This window comes from Hylobates moloch, unplaced genomic scaffold, assembly GCF_009828535.3.
Source record: "Hylobates moloch isolate HMO894 unplaced genomic scaffold, HMol_V3 SCAFFOLD_1, whole genome shotgun sequence".
Taxonomy (NCBI): Eukaryota; Metazoa; Chordata; class Mammalia; order Primates; family Hylobatidae; genus Hylobates; species Hylobates moloch.
In genome coordinates this window covers 220,322,242-220,339,127 of record NW_026652276.1, presented here as the reverse complement: position 1 = coordinate 220,339,127, position 16,886 = coordinate 220,322,242, and the positions used below count along the sequence as shown (strand labels likewise).

General features: G+C 40.0%; 1 protein-coding gene across 5 annotated transcripts in view; it reads right to left on the bottom strand.

The window, feature by feature from the left end:
* Window positions 1–16,886, bottom strand: part of UBN2 (ubinuclein 2) — a 100,662-nt gene that overhangs the window by 50,377 nt on the left and 33,399 nt on the right. For all 5 annotated transcript variants that reach the window (XM_058427119.1, XM_058427114.1, XM_032761891.2 and 2 more), the window contains exons 7-13: window positions 14,056–14,126; window positions 10,632–10,761; window positions 7,704–7,822; window positions 6,749–6,862; window positions 6,088–6,231; window positions 4,123–4,173; window positions 593–635 (exon numbers count right to left, since the gene is read on the bottom strand). In XM_058427119.1, coding sequence (XP_058283102.1) covers window positions 593–635; window positions 4,123–4,173; window positions 6,088–6,231; window positions 6,749–6,862; window positions 7,704–7,822; window positions 10,632–10,761; window positions 14,056–14,126 — 672 coding nt within the window. The remainder of the gene's footprint in view (window positions 1–592; window positions 636–4,122; window positions 4,174–6,087; window positions 6,232–6,748; window positions 6,863–7,703; window positions 7,823–10,631; window positions 10,762–14,055; window positions 14,127–16,886) is intronic.

Below are 16,886 nucleotides of genomic sequence, written 5' to 3'. Positions count from 1 at the left end.
TCCCCCAAACCAGAACCCAGTCCAAGACAGCCACTTAATGTCTCTGCTGGTAGCTGGATTTTTTTCTAGTCCTCTCTTTTACTAAAGATGTTATTGTTTGAAGGTCCAGCTTTATGCAGATTTCATCCCAAGTTTTAACCTGCACAAGCCCAAGAAAACCCTAACTGCTATGCTCTGAGAAGAAACGTAAAAAGAAACCATAAAGTGATGGGTAGAAAGTGCCAAATGCCTCCAAGGGCAGCCAAAGTTTAAGCGACAGATTAACACTGTCAGCTCCTTTTTTGGTTTTGGTCTTATGAATTTTTCTTACGTATTTTCAATCTCACCTATGCTATGAAAGAATATTTGTTATATTTTACCTAGCATTTCCAAGTATTAATAGAGTTAAGCTTTACAATTGGTGTATGCATATTTCCCACTGCTACACAGGAATCTATTCTCCCAAATACAGAAGTACTAAGATTATTATGAAGTTGAAAACATCTATCTTATAGTGCCTACTGACCTCTGCTAAATACATCTTTTTCATCTTAGGAATGTATTTCAACATTCACCAACTATAACTAATTAAATATTTTGTTTCAATACTTACCTTTACTTTGGGTTTAGGTGCAGGAATCACCTTTTTCTTTGCCCTAAGATAAAAAGATTTTAAAAGGCTATTTCAGTAGCAGTTATATTGCTCATTAGAAAGTTATAATATATAGCTTTGTAATTATGTGGTAAATAATTCCTTCTGCTATTTGGAAAGCTCTCTGAAGGAACTGTATTTAAGCGCTCAGTTTATACAAAGTATGTAGCAACATTTTCCCCAATTCAGATTAATTGAAAGGCCAAACAACTAGTAAACCATGAAACGTAGATAATACAATTTTTAAAAAATTAAATGTAAATAAGCTATAAAATAACCCCCCCAAAAAAAGAGCTTCAAGGAACTTCAGGCTCAAATTAAACCATGCCAAGAAGGTGTGAATGCGATTTAACTTAACCAAAACAAAAAAACCCCTGAGCTTTTAAAGAAAAATTTTTGTAATGTAAAAATTCAAATAAAAAATGTCAAAATGACAGGGAGAAAAAGGGCAAGAAAAATTACTATGGAATCCTGGAACTTTTGGAAAACTATGATAAAGTTTGAAGATGAAAAAACGAACGAGTTCCACAGTAAGTCAAAGTATTCAAATGTTTGTTGAACAATTAAAGTGTTGACAAGCCAAAATACTTCACCTTGTCTACTTCACTTGGCTAAAATGTCATCAATTAGATTAACAAGAATCTTGATTAAAACTGTCAATTTGGCCGGGCGCGGTGGCTCAAGCCTGTAATCCCAGCACTTTGGGAGGCCGAGGCGGGCGGATCACGAGGTCAGGAGATCGAGACCATCCTGGCTAACACGGTGAAACCCCGTCTCTACTAAAAATACAAAAAATTAGCCGGGCGTGTTGGCGGGCGCCTGTAGTCCCAGCTACTCAGGAGGCTGAGGCAGGAGAATGGCGTGAACCCGGGAGGCAGAGCTTGCAGTGAGCCGAGATTGCGCCACTGCACTCCAGCCTGGGGGACAGAGCAAGACTCCGTCTCAAAAAAAAAACAAACAAACAAACAAACAAAAAAAAAAACTGTCAATTTACAACTTCATTTAGGCAACAGTAATTTTCTGAGTTTTTTTTGATGAAGGCCATTTAGGGAAACGACCTCTAGGCCCACTTATCCCATAGATTCCTACTTTCTGGTATAAAACAAAACACAAAGTTAAACAAAACACAAAGTTAATGATAATAATGAAGCTATTTTAAAAAAGGGAGGAGGAGGCTGGGTGCAGTGGCTCATGCCTGTAATCCTAGCACTTTGGGCCGAGGCAGGCGGATCATGTGAGGCCAGGAGTTTGAGACCAGCCTGGCCAACATGGTGAAACCCTGTCTCTACTAAAAATACAAAAATTAGCCGGGCGTGGTGGCACACGCCTGTAGTCCCAGCTACTCAGGAGGCTGAGGCAGGAGAATAGCTTGAACCTGGGTGCAGTGAGTCGAGATCGTGCCACTGCACTCCAGCCTGGGCGACAGAGCAAGACTCCAACTCAAAAAAAAAAAAAAAAAAAGCCAGAGAGACAGAGAGGGAGACATCTTTTGTAAACACCTTTAGAATTAAAGGAATGCATTATTTGTACCTGAATTGTAATGCATATATGGCTTTAGAACTACAGTAGCCCCCCTTATCCACAGTTTTCAATTTCTGCGGTTTCAGTTGCCTGTGGTCAACTGAGGTCTGAAAATATTAAATGGAAAATTCCAGAAATAGAGATAAACCACATTCACATAACTTTTATTATACTATACTGTTAAACTGTTCTCTTTTATTATTGTTGTTGTTAATCTCTTACTGTGCCTAATTTGTAAACTAAAATCTATTATAGGAATGTATGTATAGGAAAAAATAGTCTATGTAGGGTTCAGTACTGTCTGCAGTTTTGGCATCTACTGCAGGCATCTTGGAGTATATCGTCTGAGGATAAGGGGGACTACTGTATAGGGAAATTAAAGCCAAAAATACTACTGACACAAACATATACATATGTATATAAAATTTATTTCAAAGACAACAAAAACTCTTGCAACAAAGTAAACCTGTAATATATGAAACCAAACTACTTAGAATTTATACTAAAAAAACCAGTAAGAACCAAAAACCACAACCAACTCAATGCATTTCTGATATACAGTTGACCCGAGGATGAAGACCTTTATGATGATTCACTTCCACTTAATGAATAGTAAATACAATTTCTCTTCCTTATGATTTTCTTATTAACATTTTCTTTTCTTTAGCTTACTTTATTGTAAGAATATAGTATACTGTACATAAAACACATACAATGTGTTCATGACCTATTTATGTTATCAGTAAGGCTTCAGGTCAACAGTAGGCTATTAGCAGTGAAGTTTTGGGAGAGTTGAAAGTTACACGTGGATTTCTGTGTGGGATGAGGGGGTGAAATCCCTAACTCACGTGTTGTTCCAAGGGTCAACTGTAGTAATGAAGTGTCCTTCCTAAAAACTAAAAAATTCCTATATAACTGCATACAAGGGGAGTACGAATTTTATAATGTTGCCCAAAATATATTAAACAGACCTCTCAGCAGAATATTGAATTAGAGTGTTCAGTAAATTCTCAGTAACTTGCTAATTTTATATTTTAATAACCCCCTTTTTTTTTCTGGAAACAAAGTCTGCTCTGTCCCCCAGGCTGGAGGGCAGTGGCATGATCTCCACTTACTACGACCTCTGCCTCCCTGGCATAAGCCATCCTCCCACCTCAGCCTCCTGAGTAGCTGGGACTACAGGCACACACACCATGCCTGGCTAATTTTTGTAGTTTTTATAGAGATGGAGTTTCGCCATGTTGCCCAGGCCAGTCTCAAACTCCTGGGCTCAAGCGATCCACCCGCCTCAGCCTCCAAAAGTGCTGGGATTACAGAAGCGAGCCACTGTGCCTGGCTTTAATAACCCTTAATGCCACCCTTGCAGGCTACAGAGAAGTAGCCCTAAGTTGAAGGGAAAAATAAAACTGTTCTGGAATTGACCAATATTCAACCAAAAAAGTGACCACAGAAAAAACTTGCCTTTTTGTTGTATGTTGGGGGGATAAAAGCTTTCTCTAGTAATCACATCACTAAGGAAATATCCAGTTTTGAACAGAAGACCTCAAGAATAGGTTAATTTTGTGGAATAAAACACTCTGTAGTGCAGCAAGGGTGGGTGTGCATATGGATCTGTCCTGGTAAACTCAGGACACAGAGGGCTGTAGATTACAAATGCAGATGGACGTTAGGAGGTGGAGAAAAAGACTGGCAGGTAGAAGGCCCAGGAACAAAGGAAAACCCCTGAGCCTTCACGCTTCCCTACTACCGGAATCCCAGGCCATTATGTGTCACAGTGTGGATTTAGTAGGTGTTTAGAGAGTAGCCTGACAATTATTTCAATAGATAAATGTGTTCTGAAGTCTAAATAGTCAATGGTCAAAATGATCTTTTTAAGTCCTATTCCAACTAGCATTTAATAAATGATACTTTTGTTCACTAAAGCACATAATGTGAATAAATGAAGCAATCTGGGGTCTGCATTTACTCACGGAGCAGAAGTAAGATGATTATGAACACTCCGGCTTTCCTTAAAAAGCATTCTGGAAAAATTTAAAGAACAAAATTATTATTCTCTTTATAGCAGATAATAACATAATTGTTTTATTTTTTAAAGTAATTTAATTTTCAATAGACTATTACTGCTTACTTACCAAGTAAAAGTTATAATGGTACAGTATACTCAATAATCTATTTTATGGAGAGTTTTATTCATAGCTCACTATAACCTAGGCCTCCTGGGCTCAAATGGTCCTTCCAACTCAGCCTTCAAAGAAGCTGGAATTACAGGTGTATGCCACCACGCCCAGCTAATTTTTAAAACTTTTTGCAGAGTCAGGGGTCTCACTATGCTGCCCAGGCTGGTCTTGAACCCCTGGCCTCAAGCAATCCTCTCACTATGGCCCTTGGCCTCCTAAAGTGCTGAGATTACAGGGGTGAGCTACCACACCTGGCCAACAGATCTTTTCTGTTGATAGAAGATGGAGCAATTTAATATCATGGGTTGAACTAGCCAAGTTTATTAATTTTTACTTAACTCTTTTTTTTTTTTTTTGAGACAGAGTTTTGCTCTTGTTGCCCAGGTGGAGTGCAATGGTGCAATCTCGGCTCACTGTAACCTCTGCCTCCTGGGTTCAAGTGATTCTCCTGCCTCAGCCTCCTGCATAGCTGGGATTACAGGTGCCCACCACCACGCCCAGCTAATTTTTGTATTTTTAGTAGATACAGGGTTTCACCATGCTGGCCAGGCTGGTCTCAAACTCTGGACCTCAGGTGATCTGCCAGCCTCAGCCTCCCAAAGTGCTGCTATTACAGGTGTGAGCCACCACAATGGGCCACAATCTTAACCCTTGAGACTTTAAACAGAGCGACTCTTTGTTTCTTGAGATATCTCTCTACACTGATCTTCTTATTTATTTACTTATTTTTTGAGACTGGTCTCAAACTCCTGGGGCTCAAAGTGATGCTCCCACCTTGGCCTCCCAAAGTGCTGAGATTACAGGTGTGAGCCACTGCACCTGGCCTACACTGACTATTTTCTTTTTTTTTTTTGAGACGGAGTCTCGCTCTGTCACCCAGGCTGGAGTGCAGTGGCGCAATCTCGGCTCACTGCAAGCTCCGCCTCCCGGGTTCACGCCATTCTCCTGCCTCAGCCTCTCCGAGTAGCTGCGACTACAGGCGCCCGCCACCGCGCCCGCCACCACGCCCGGCTAATTTAGTGCTGGGATTACAAGCGTGAGCCACCACGCCCGGCCGACACTGACTATTTTCTTTTCTCTTTTTCTTTTTTTTTTCTGAGACAGAGTTTTGCTCTTGTGGCGTGATCTCGGCTCACCACAACCTCCACCTCCGGGGTTCAAGTGATTCTCCTGCCTCAGCCTCCCAAGTAGCTGGGATAACAGGCATGCGCCACCACGCCTGGATAATTTTGAATTTTTAGTAGAGATGAGGTTTCTCCATGTTGATCAGGCTGGTCTTGAACTCCCGACCTCAGGTGATCCGCCTGCCTTGGCCTCCCAAAGTGCTGGGACTGGCATAAGCCACCACGCCCGGCCTCTACACTATTTTCAACAGAATCTAAGGCTGTGTCTCTTTTCCTATGTTCTAATCCCGTATTAGTTTCCTTATCTTCATGTTACCCATATGAAGCTCCTCTCCCAAACTTCATAACCATTTGGGAGTCTTCCCTCCTCTCTTTTTCTCTACTAGCAAATTTGGGTGTTTAAAAAAAAAAAAGTTAAGTAAAATATCACCTTTACATCTATCTCTGTGTGTGCATGACTGTTTTGTCATTTAAGTGCTTAAGGTTTTCAAAGCAAGGATCATCTGAGATGACTAGGCAGCATGCTGAATATATTAGGTTCTTAGCAAAATCAATGTCACGTATGTGTATGTGTATCTTTAATAACAGCAATAATAACAAAATAAAATAAAATCCAGTAAGTCACATTTCTTACCTTGCCTGCATCCAGCCCTTAGGCCACAGGGGCTTCACTTCTGTCTCCATAAAAGACTTCAGATAATCTTCAGCAGACTGGCTTTTATTTGGTTCTAACTCATAGCATCCCAATTTGATCTCAACAAGGTTACATAACAAAGTTCTAAACAGATTGAAAATTAAATTTGAAACTTTTTTTAGAACATACATTTGGCAGCAATAATACAGATTATGTGAAAAATTCAGAAAATAACAAACAATTTCCAACATATATCATTCATTGCACCACAGTCAAACCCGCAATATGAAACAATTTCCTTTGATATCTTTAATCAAAGCACCAAAGATTGAAAGGGATGGTTCTCTACTTGGGGTATAGAAATACTATTGAGAAAGATGGCTAAAGAAGAAATATGTTGAAAGTATTTCACCTTCTGAAACCAGTATGACTTACTCCATTATTAGATAGTTTATAAAAAGTATTACAGTGTCTATGAAAATAAAAGCAATAATACTCTGAGGATATTAGAGCCCAATTAATCTGCTCTTGAATAATTTTTTCCTACACACTAATCTTTGGTTGCTTCCAATCTAGTTTTATATTTATTATAGATTTTTTTTTAAATGAGGAATCTTACTTCTGCATTATATATTAAAAGTGAAAACTAATTAAATCTTACCTGATGGTGTCATCCCAGTGGAATTTCTTTCTTGGTCCTATGACACGTTTTCCTGGTTTCTCATCATCATCCTCTTCAGATCCATTTTTTTCCCGTTCTTCATCTGTCTGCAATCTAAAAATGAAAAACACTTTACAAAACAAACTTTTAACCCAACACTGCCTATATAATATGCTCCATAAATACTTGTTGAATTGCTTAACTGAATGTTAAAAGAGAGGGTAAAGACGAAATCTACCTTTCCACATAATACTTCAAATTTGAAAGGAGTTATAAAGTAGTTTGGTAAATAAGGACTTTTGATTATACTGTAAAGGCACCAACTTTTATCTTTTAGGTCAGAAAATACTTGCGTTCAACCAGTCAGTCAAGCTGGGGTTGTGAAATCTCTCACCAGTGTCAGCTCTTGCTTGATCACCTCCATACAATCAATCAACAGACACCTTTTGTCTCTGACTGCAAAGCAACTGAGTGCCATTTACAAAATACTCAATTATATCATGTCAGCAGTATATGTGGATTTCTACTTGAGAATGAGGTCCACTTAACATCAGAACAGCTAAAAGTACTTCTCAAATGCATGTCCAGGTGCAGTGGCCCACGCCTGTAATCCCAGCACTTTGGGAGGCTAAGGCAGGTGGATCACCTGAAGTCAGGAGTTTGAGACCAGCCTGGCCAACATGGTGAAACCCTGTCTCTATTAAAAATACAAAAATTAGCCTAGTGTGGTGGCACGTGCCTGTAATCCCAGTTACTTGTGAGGCTGAGGCAGGAGAATCGCTTGAACCTGGGAGGCAGAGGTTGTACTGAGCTGAAATCGTACCACTCCACTCCAGCCTGGGCAACAGACTGAGATTCTGTCTCAAAATACATACATACATACATACATACATACATACATACGTACACACACTTCTCAAATGCAAAAGCCAGTCCAAATAGAAGAGATACATACTTGGCACACTTAGCTTGACTACGAGCCTGGCAGTCCTCCTGGTATTTAAATAGCTGTTCAGGCATGACATTGCTAACAGCCAGTTTCAGTTTTTGCAGAGGTTCTCTTAAACGATCATCCTAAAAAGAAAAACATACTAGAAGTTTTATCAGACATATTTACAAAATCTTGTAAGCAGGTCCTCAAAAGATAAAATTTATGTTTTAGATACCAACTATAGATTTGAAATATTAGCATATCTAAATATGGACATTTCTTCTACAGCACTGACTTTTCGTAAGATACACTGGATACAAAATTAGAATGACATTTTCCAGTTAGCCAAGAAGAGTCCCAGTTTTTCCCTGTCGCCCAGCATAATTATTAATAGTGTTCCGTTACACTCTTAAAAATGCCCCGTGGACACTTTCATACAGAAAACAAAATCATTGTATTCTACTTGTATAGACTACTGCTGGTTAATCTCCATCATGATGGGAAACCAGTACCCTAAGAAGAGACACTGCTCTGGAACACGAAGACATGTGTTTGGTTTGGGTGACTACCAACCAGATGTTGGTATCCTGTTCTCTCAGTTATGGTTAGTAATTTTGACTCAGGCTGCAAGTAAAAATGCAAGGTCAAGGCCAAAGTGAAAGGAACCCAAAAACTCTTATTCACGTGGGTTTTCAGGGCAAAAAAGAAAGTAGGTTTGCATCTGACAGTTTTAATCAACCAATTTATTACTTTCATCTTGCAAGCAACCGTATATATATGTAACTACTTAAAACATATTTTTATCACCATCATAGGTGCAGAAATATTATAAGACTTTTCTTCACTGAACAATTTTTTTTTTTTTTTTTGGAGACAGAGTCTCGCTGTCACACAGGCTGGAGTGCAGTGGCACCATCTTGGCTCACTGCAACCTCCGCCTTCTGGGTTCGAGTGATTATCGTGCCTCAGCCACCTGAGTAGCTGGGACTACAGGTGTGTGCCACCACACCCAACTAATTTTTCTATTTTTAGTAGGACAGAGTTTTGCCATGTTGGCCAGGCTGGTCTCGAACTCCTGGCATCAAGTGATCTGCCTGCCTCGGCCTCCCAAAGTGCTCGGATTACAGGCATGAGCCACCCAGCCAAAACAACTGTTTTTAAAATGTGATTTTTGGTAAAGAAAAGATTTTTAAAACACAAACATTACAAATAAGCATATTAACCTACTCCATGAACACCAGTAAATATTACAGCACATATAACATAAAATCCCATGTTTAAAAATGTACATATTAACCTATTCCATGAACACCAGTAAATAAATATTATAGCACATATGACAAAATCCTATGTTTAAAAATGTGAACATCTGGCCAGGCACAGTGGCTCACGCCTGTAATCCTAGCACTTTAGGAGGCCAAGGCAGGCAGATCACCTGAGGTCAGGAGTTCGAGACCAGCCTGGAGAATGGAGAACCCTGTCTCTACTAAACATGGAGAAACCCTGTCTCTATTAAAAATACAAAATTATCTGGGCGTGGTGGCGCATGCCTGTAATCCCAGCTAGTCAGGAGGCTGAGGCAGGATAGTCACTTGAACCTGGGAGGTGGAGGTTGTGGTGAGCCGAGATCGCGCCATTGCACTCTAGCCTGGGCAACAAGGGTGAAACTCTGTCTCAAAAAAAAAATTAAAAAGTGAACATCCAGTATCATGGTTCCTAGATGATTACTGGTTCCTAGATGATTACAAAAGTAATTCTTCAATTACTTTGAAGAATTATTTAGCTTAGACTATCTGCCTGGAAACAACCCAAATATCCATAAATAGTAAAATGGACAAATTAATTGGGAATATTCACACAATGGAACACTGTGTACCCAGCAGTAAAAAATGAATGTATTTCTGGCCGGGCACGGTGGCTCACGCCTGTAATACTAGCACTTTGGGAGGCCCAGCTGGGCGGATCACCTGAGGTCAGGAATTCAAGACCCCAGCCTGGCCAACATGGAGAAACCCCATCTTTACTAAAATACGAAACTAGCTGGGCATGATGGCGGGTGCCTGTAATCCCAGCTACTCGGGAGGCTGAGACAGGAGAATTGCTTGAACCCAGGAGATGGTGGTTGCAGTGAGCTGAGATCGCGCCACTGCACTCCAGCCTGGGCTGAGTGAGACTCTGTCTCAAAAAAAAAAAAAAAAAAAAGTATTTCTGCTATATGTAGACGTAAGATGAATCTCAGGTGCACAATATTGAGCATTACAAGCTACAGAAGAAAGCAGAAAGTATTTCTTTATATATATGAAGCTCAAAAATATGCAAAACTAAATATAATGTTTAGGGATACAAATATATGTGATAAAACCATATAAAGAAAAACAAGGATAAGATATCTTTCTTCCATAGCCAAAGGGATATTAAATAACTTCAAACATGCCAGGGATTCAAGACCAGCCTCGGCAACATAGTGAGACCCTGTCCCTACAGAAAAAAATTTAAAAATGGCCAGGCGTGATGACACCAGCCTGCAGTCCTAGCTACTTGGGAGGCTGAGGTGGGAGGACTGCTTGAGCCCAGGAGGTTAAGGCTGCAGTGAGAGCCATGTTCACGCCACGGCACTCCAGCCTGGGCAACAGGGCAAGACCCTGTATCAAAAGGAAAAAAAAAAAAAGGTGAGTCCTTATATTAAAAAATACTGTTTGTCAGAGCATACCTACTATATTAACTTACATCCAGCAATCTATGCCATAGAAAACATTTCTCATCTAAACTTAACAATTGTTGAAGACGCAATTATTTTTCAGGGGATCCAACATACTTTTAATAACCTCCCATGGTTATTAAATACATACAATATGACTATAAATCTATTAATGTGCAAAGGCCCCAAACAGAAACAAGTATCTTTACAGGTTATGAAACCCAAGATGTAGATATTATTGTTCTTCCTCTTACCTGGACATTGAGATGTAACTTCTTCAGACGTTTTACTAGTGTTTCTTTATTGCATGGCACAAAAGCTTCAAGGTGGGAGTAGACACCACTGCGAATGACAGGGCCTAGTTCTTGTAGCTGTAACTCAATGCTGGCCAAAAAAGTTAACAACAATGAATAGTATAGAATTTATTTTAGGTGGCATTGTACAGACAAGAAAGCAAAGCCAGTTCTTGTTCTCATTTTATCTTTTCATGATTTCCTAAACAGTATTCTTCAAGGAAAAAAAAAAACCCATAGCAATAAATAGTTTATTTATTCATTTATTTAGAGACAGAGTTTTGTTCTTGTAGTCCAGGCTGGAGTGCAATGGTGCAGTCTCGGCTCACTGGAACCTCCACCTCCTGGGTTCAAGCGATTCTCCTGCCTCAGCCTCCCAGGTAGCCAGGATTACAGGCACCCGCCACCATGCCCAGCTAAGTTTTTTGTATTTTTAGCAGAGACAGGGTTTCACCATGTTGGCCAGGCTGGTCTCGAACTCCTGACCTCAGATGATCCACCCGCCTTGGTCTTTGATCCCGAAGTGTGGGATTACAAGCATGAGCCACTGCACCCAGCCCCATACCAATAAATAGCAATGCTATAAAAGTATTCTTGGCGGGGCGCGGTGGCTCATGCTTGTAATCCCAGCACTTTGGGAGGCCAAGGCGGGTGGATCCTGAGGTCAGGAGATCAAGACCACGGTGAAACCCCGTCTCTACTAAAAATACAAAAAAAAAAAAAATTAGCCGGGCACGGTGGCGGGTGCCTGTAGTCCCAGCTACTCGGAGAGGCTGAGGCAGGAGAAAGGCATGAACCCGGGAGGCGGAGCTTGCAGTGAGCCGAGATTGCACCACTGCACTCCAGCCTGGGCGACAGAGTGAGACTCCGTCTCAAAAAAAAAAAAAAAAAAAAAGTATTCTATCAGTCTAGTTAAGTCTATCAGTCTAGTTCATGGTTCTATAACCATGAACAAGCTGGAAATATTTTTTGGGTTACAGGGGCAAACTCTATGTTTTCAGGTAAAGCACAATAAATTTGTAATTAACCAAAAGCTCCTTTCCTCAAAGAGATACTATAGTACCCCCCGGACCACTGGCAATTGCCCGGCAGGTCAAAGCTGCAGTGAGCCATGAGCACATCACTACTCCAGCCTGGGCAACAGAGTGACACCCTGTCTCAAAAAAGAAAAAAGAAAAAAACATTTATGAGCAACATCTGCTCTAGGTAGTAGGCAAGGAAATCGTCAGCATGTTTTATCTTTATTGATCCGGGTCAAATTCAATCAGGAAAAAAAAAGGGGGGGTTCCCTATTCCAACAAATTGATCTCTTTTTTCCCTAGTATAAGGAAGCAATGGCGAGGCATCACCAATACAACTGGATAGCTTCATGGGAGTTCCTACTCTAAATAATCATGTTCCATATTCTCTTAGAAGGGCAACTCAATACAGAAAATACAACATGTTTGTTTAGGAAAGTGGAAAAAGAGGCTGAGAGAATAAGAAAGTGACTAAAAGGGAAAAAATTCAACTCAGAACACTAGTACTTGTGAAACTGGAGGCATACCCTCTGTGAAATAAAAAGCAGATGGGCTCCAAAAAATGAGAAGACTCGTTTTAAGACAGATATGAGAGGAATAAACAGGAAAGCCTGTTAATGGAATGCTGATATTCTGCTTATCTGAGATGCTATGTCCCAAGGATGGTCTTTTGACTCTCCCGGGAGAGAAACAGTTGTTCCCTTTTACAGAAGAGCAAAATAAAAAAGAACAGCCTCAGTCACAAGAGAAGGACCTGAACACACTTCGGGTTCCCAGGTGGAAAGAAAAAGAAGAGTTGGTCAGATCCCTGACTATGGAATCTGGGTCAGCTCTGACAAGTAACGGCTGCACTGTTCACTGAGTCCGGGGTTTTAAAGGGAGCTAGGTAAAAGGAGGTGGTGTAGATAGAAAGCATTTGCCTGGCTGCCAGGCAGAAAGACTCCATCTGAAAATTCCTGGTTAAACTAGGAACAGAAATGAGAAACTCCTCTGCCACCATACTAGCAGCAGACTAAGTTATACATTTTCTGAGTCTATTTTTAAGCACTCTAAAATAATAGGCAGTAGTAAATTACAAGCATTATCAGAAGCAATGATCAATCAGTCTTTCTTCACATCTCATGAGAAACTATCTCCATTATGTATTTAAAAGATGGGAATCATCGTATTATAAATATTACTTTCCTTTTCCCTTTATTTCCCTTTTCCTTCTGTTTTTTTTTGGGGGGGGGGAGACAGAGTTTCACCCTATCACCCAGGTTGGGGTACAGTGGCATGAACACAGCTCACTGCAGGCTCAATCTCCCAGGCTTAATGAATCCTCCCAACTCGGCCTCCTGAGTAGCTGACATGACAGGTGTGCACTACCACACCTGGCTAATTTTTCTGTATATTTTATAGAAATGGAGTTTCACTATGTTCCCCAAGCTGATCTCAAATTCCTCAGCTCAAGTGATCCTCCCACCTTGGCCTCCCAAAGTGTTGAGATTATAGGCATGAGCCACCATGCCTGGCCTTTCCTGTGTCTTTCTATAATATATGATGCTACTAAACCACTAAGAATAAGCAAACATTATCTTCACCAGAGAGGGCTAAAATTTGCTATTTTCCTCATGATTACTTTTTTGCCCAGTTCTGCATCCAATTATATACCTGATTCCAGTAAACGATGGTTAAAATCTAAGTTAGGGACAAGGTTTGTAAGTTCAGTTTATTTGACCACAACCTTAGACCCTACAGCTTCATTAGTATCAAACTCTGAGTGCGAAATTATTGCTAAGTTAAATACAAAATTTGCTAATTTAAATACAATCTATACTATATATCTACCTTCACCTTCTTATTCTCAATCTAACTGCTATCTCCTCTACATTATCTCTACCCTACCTCACAACCACAATTTCTTTATAAAACTACTTTCCATTTGACTATAAAAGTTTGTACAAATTATAATTAACCTCACTAGATATCAATGGAATTACTATTCCCCACTGTAAGTAATAAAAGTAGATGGAAAATCATGCCAAATCTGTATATAAACGCTCTAACATTTCCCAGAAAGATACTTTCATATAAGGTGATATGAAGTACTTTAAGTCTAGCTTAATATCCAACCTGTATAGTCGTCACTTGCTCTGGCAGTTGTAACTATTGGAAGCTTTGATTATCCTAAGTGGTCCAGGAAAACCAATATATACAGAAAGATAATTTTGCTGAGAAACAAATGTGAATCATACATGCTGTAAGGCTTAAAGGGAAGAACTCACGCCCAAGACTTGCCAAACACTCAGTATCTCAAAGGCCTATTACATTTTTTAATGAATCATTCTTAAGGTTTTTTTTTTTTTTTAAAGAAAATTACTTACTCCAGAAGAATATTATTCATATCCTGTGTAAAGAATTTTTTCCTTCCTTCTTCATCAAAAAGTTTGGCAGCCTAAAGAAACAAGAAAGATGATCATAATTCAAAATAGGCCATTACTGTATTTTGTATTCTTAGGACACGTGTTCAAAGGTTTTTTTTGTTTGTTTGTTTGTTTGTTTGTTTGTTTTGAGATAGGGCCTCACTATGTTGCCCAGGTTGGTATCAAACTTCTGGGCTCAAGCAACCCTCCCACCTTACAGCTTCCCAAGTAGCTGGGATTACAGGTATGTACCACTGTGCCCTGCTGCAATAAACAATTACTTTGAGATGAACATCCAATGGAAAAAAAAAAAATCTCCTAACAGTAGAACACCAAATGAGTTGTGATGAACAGAGAGGCAAAGCCATTTGAGAGATTCAAACTCAGCTGGGTATTGTGTAAGTTTCCTGCAGCTACCATACCACAAACTTTACGGCTTGAAAAAAGAGAAATGTATCCTTCCTCAGTCCAAAGTCCAAAGTCAGTATCACTGGGCTGAAATGTAGGTGTCAGCAGGCCCATGGTCCCTCCAAAGGGTCTAGGGAAGACCTCGTTCCTTGCCTCTTCCAGCTTCTGGTGGCTGCCAGCATTCTTTGGACACAGCTGTAGCATTCTTCAGACACAGCCGCAGCACTCCAACCTCAAATCCCTCTAGGCTCTCCCTTCACATTACCTTCTCCTCTGTGTGTATAACACCTCCTTCTGCCTCCCTCTTCTAAGCATACAAGTGATTGCATTTATGGGCCATAGGCTAATCTAGGATAACAACCCCATCTCAAGATCCTTAACTTAATCACACACACAAAGATTCCACCCTTCTTTTGCCATATAAAATAACATTTGCAGATTCCAAGGATTAGAATATGGCTATCTTTTGTAAGCCTTAATACAAAAATTTCTTTTTTTTTTTTTTTTTTTTTTTTTTTTGAGAGAGTCTCACTCTGTTGTCCAGTCTGGAGTGCAGTGGTGCGATCTCAGCTCACTGCAACCTCCACCTCCTGGGTTTAGGTGATTCTCCTGCCTCAGCCTCCCAAGTAGCTGGGACTACAGGTGTGTGCCACCACGCCTGGCTAATTTTTTGTATTTTCAGTAGAGATGGGGTTTCATTGTGTTAGCCAGGATAGTCTTGATCTCCTGCCTCAGCCTCCCAAAGTGCTGGGATTACAGGCGTGGGCCACTGCGCCTGGCCGATATTTTAAAAATCTGTAAAAGTTGTGATCCTAAGAATATGAAAAAACAAAAAGATAAATTCCCATCAAGGTTAAGAGTCTTTAGAATCAAATAGAAAGATATTTAGAAATAGTATAGGTCACAGTAGGGTAGCTACAGTTAAAAATAATTGATGGCACATTTCAAAATAGCTAGAAGACAATAATTCAAATGTTCCTGGTATAAAGATAAATATTTAAGGTGATGGCTATCTCAATTACCATGATTTTATCATATGAATGTATCAAATTATGACATGTACCCCGAAAATATATACATCTTATATGTATCAATTAAAAAATAGTGTAGGCCAGGCATGGTGGCTCACACTTGTAATCCCAGCACTTTGGGAGGCCAAGGCGGGTGGATCATGAGGTCAAGAGACCAAGACCATCCTAACGAACATGGTGAAACTCCATCTCTACTAAAAATACAAAAATTAGCTGGGTGTGGTGGCATGTGGACCTTCTAGTCCCAGCTACTTGGGAGGCTGAGGCAGGAGAACTGCTTGAACCCGGGAGGCGGAGGTTGCAGGGAGGTGGAGGTTGCAGTGAGCTAAGATCGCGCCACTGTACTCCAGCCTGGGGACACAGCAAGACTCCGTCTCAAAACAAACAAAAATAGTGTAGGTAAAAAAAAAAAAAGGTCCAAATCGTGTCATCAACCCACGTTGAAGTTGCACACTTCTACGAGCAGACAAAAGAATCTGGTGCCATATCTAACTTGAATCTAAGATGACAGACTCTATGATTCTGTCCTTAAGGAGTCACTGACATCATAATTATTAATAGAGTTAGCTACATTCCATGAGGATCGTTGACCAGAATACAGTCAATGATCCAGCTGAAATGTGTGGCTGGAGGCAGTATGCTGTATTTTGGGGAAAAAAATAACCTTAGATATAGTCAACAACAACAAAAAATCAGTAGAGTTGGCAATCTCTAAGAGGAAGTTAAAAAGCCAAACATGTAGTGAATAAGTAAAGTAATACGGAATCGAAAGTACAACTGTTGAAATAAAGGATTTTTTTAAAAGGTCATTTAACTGATGATTTGGTGAAGGCAAAAACAGTATTTTTTAAAAAGTAATGTGAATAATAAATTAGTACTGCCTATTTTTAGATTCAATCATCATCACAGGTCATAAAAGGTATCAAACTGCAAATTAAGTTATCATCTCTTCATGATGCATACAGTACTCACCAAACCCTAATGTGAATAAAAAATAGATTTCCTTTGAGTAAAAACACCTAGAAGAATTTCTGATGGAATTTTAAACTTTATAACCTTAAGACTTTTTATATGACCTAGTTATAGAAAATTAGATTTAGTCATCCAGTAGTCACACATGTATATAAACAAACATGTCATACAATACTTTTGGAACCTACTTTTGATGTATTAGCACGGATTCCTATCTTTTTTTTTTTTTTGAGATGGAGTCTTGCTTGGTTGCCCAGGCTGGAGTGCAGTGGCATGCTCACCGCAACCTCCACCTCCTGGGTTCAAGCGATTCTCCCACCTCAGCCTCCCAAGTAGCTGGGATTACAGGCACCCACCACCACACGGGGCTAATTTTTGTAT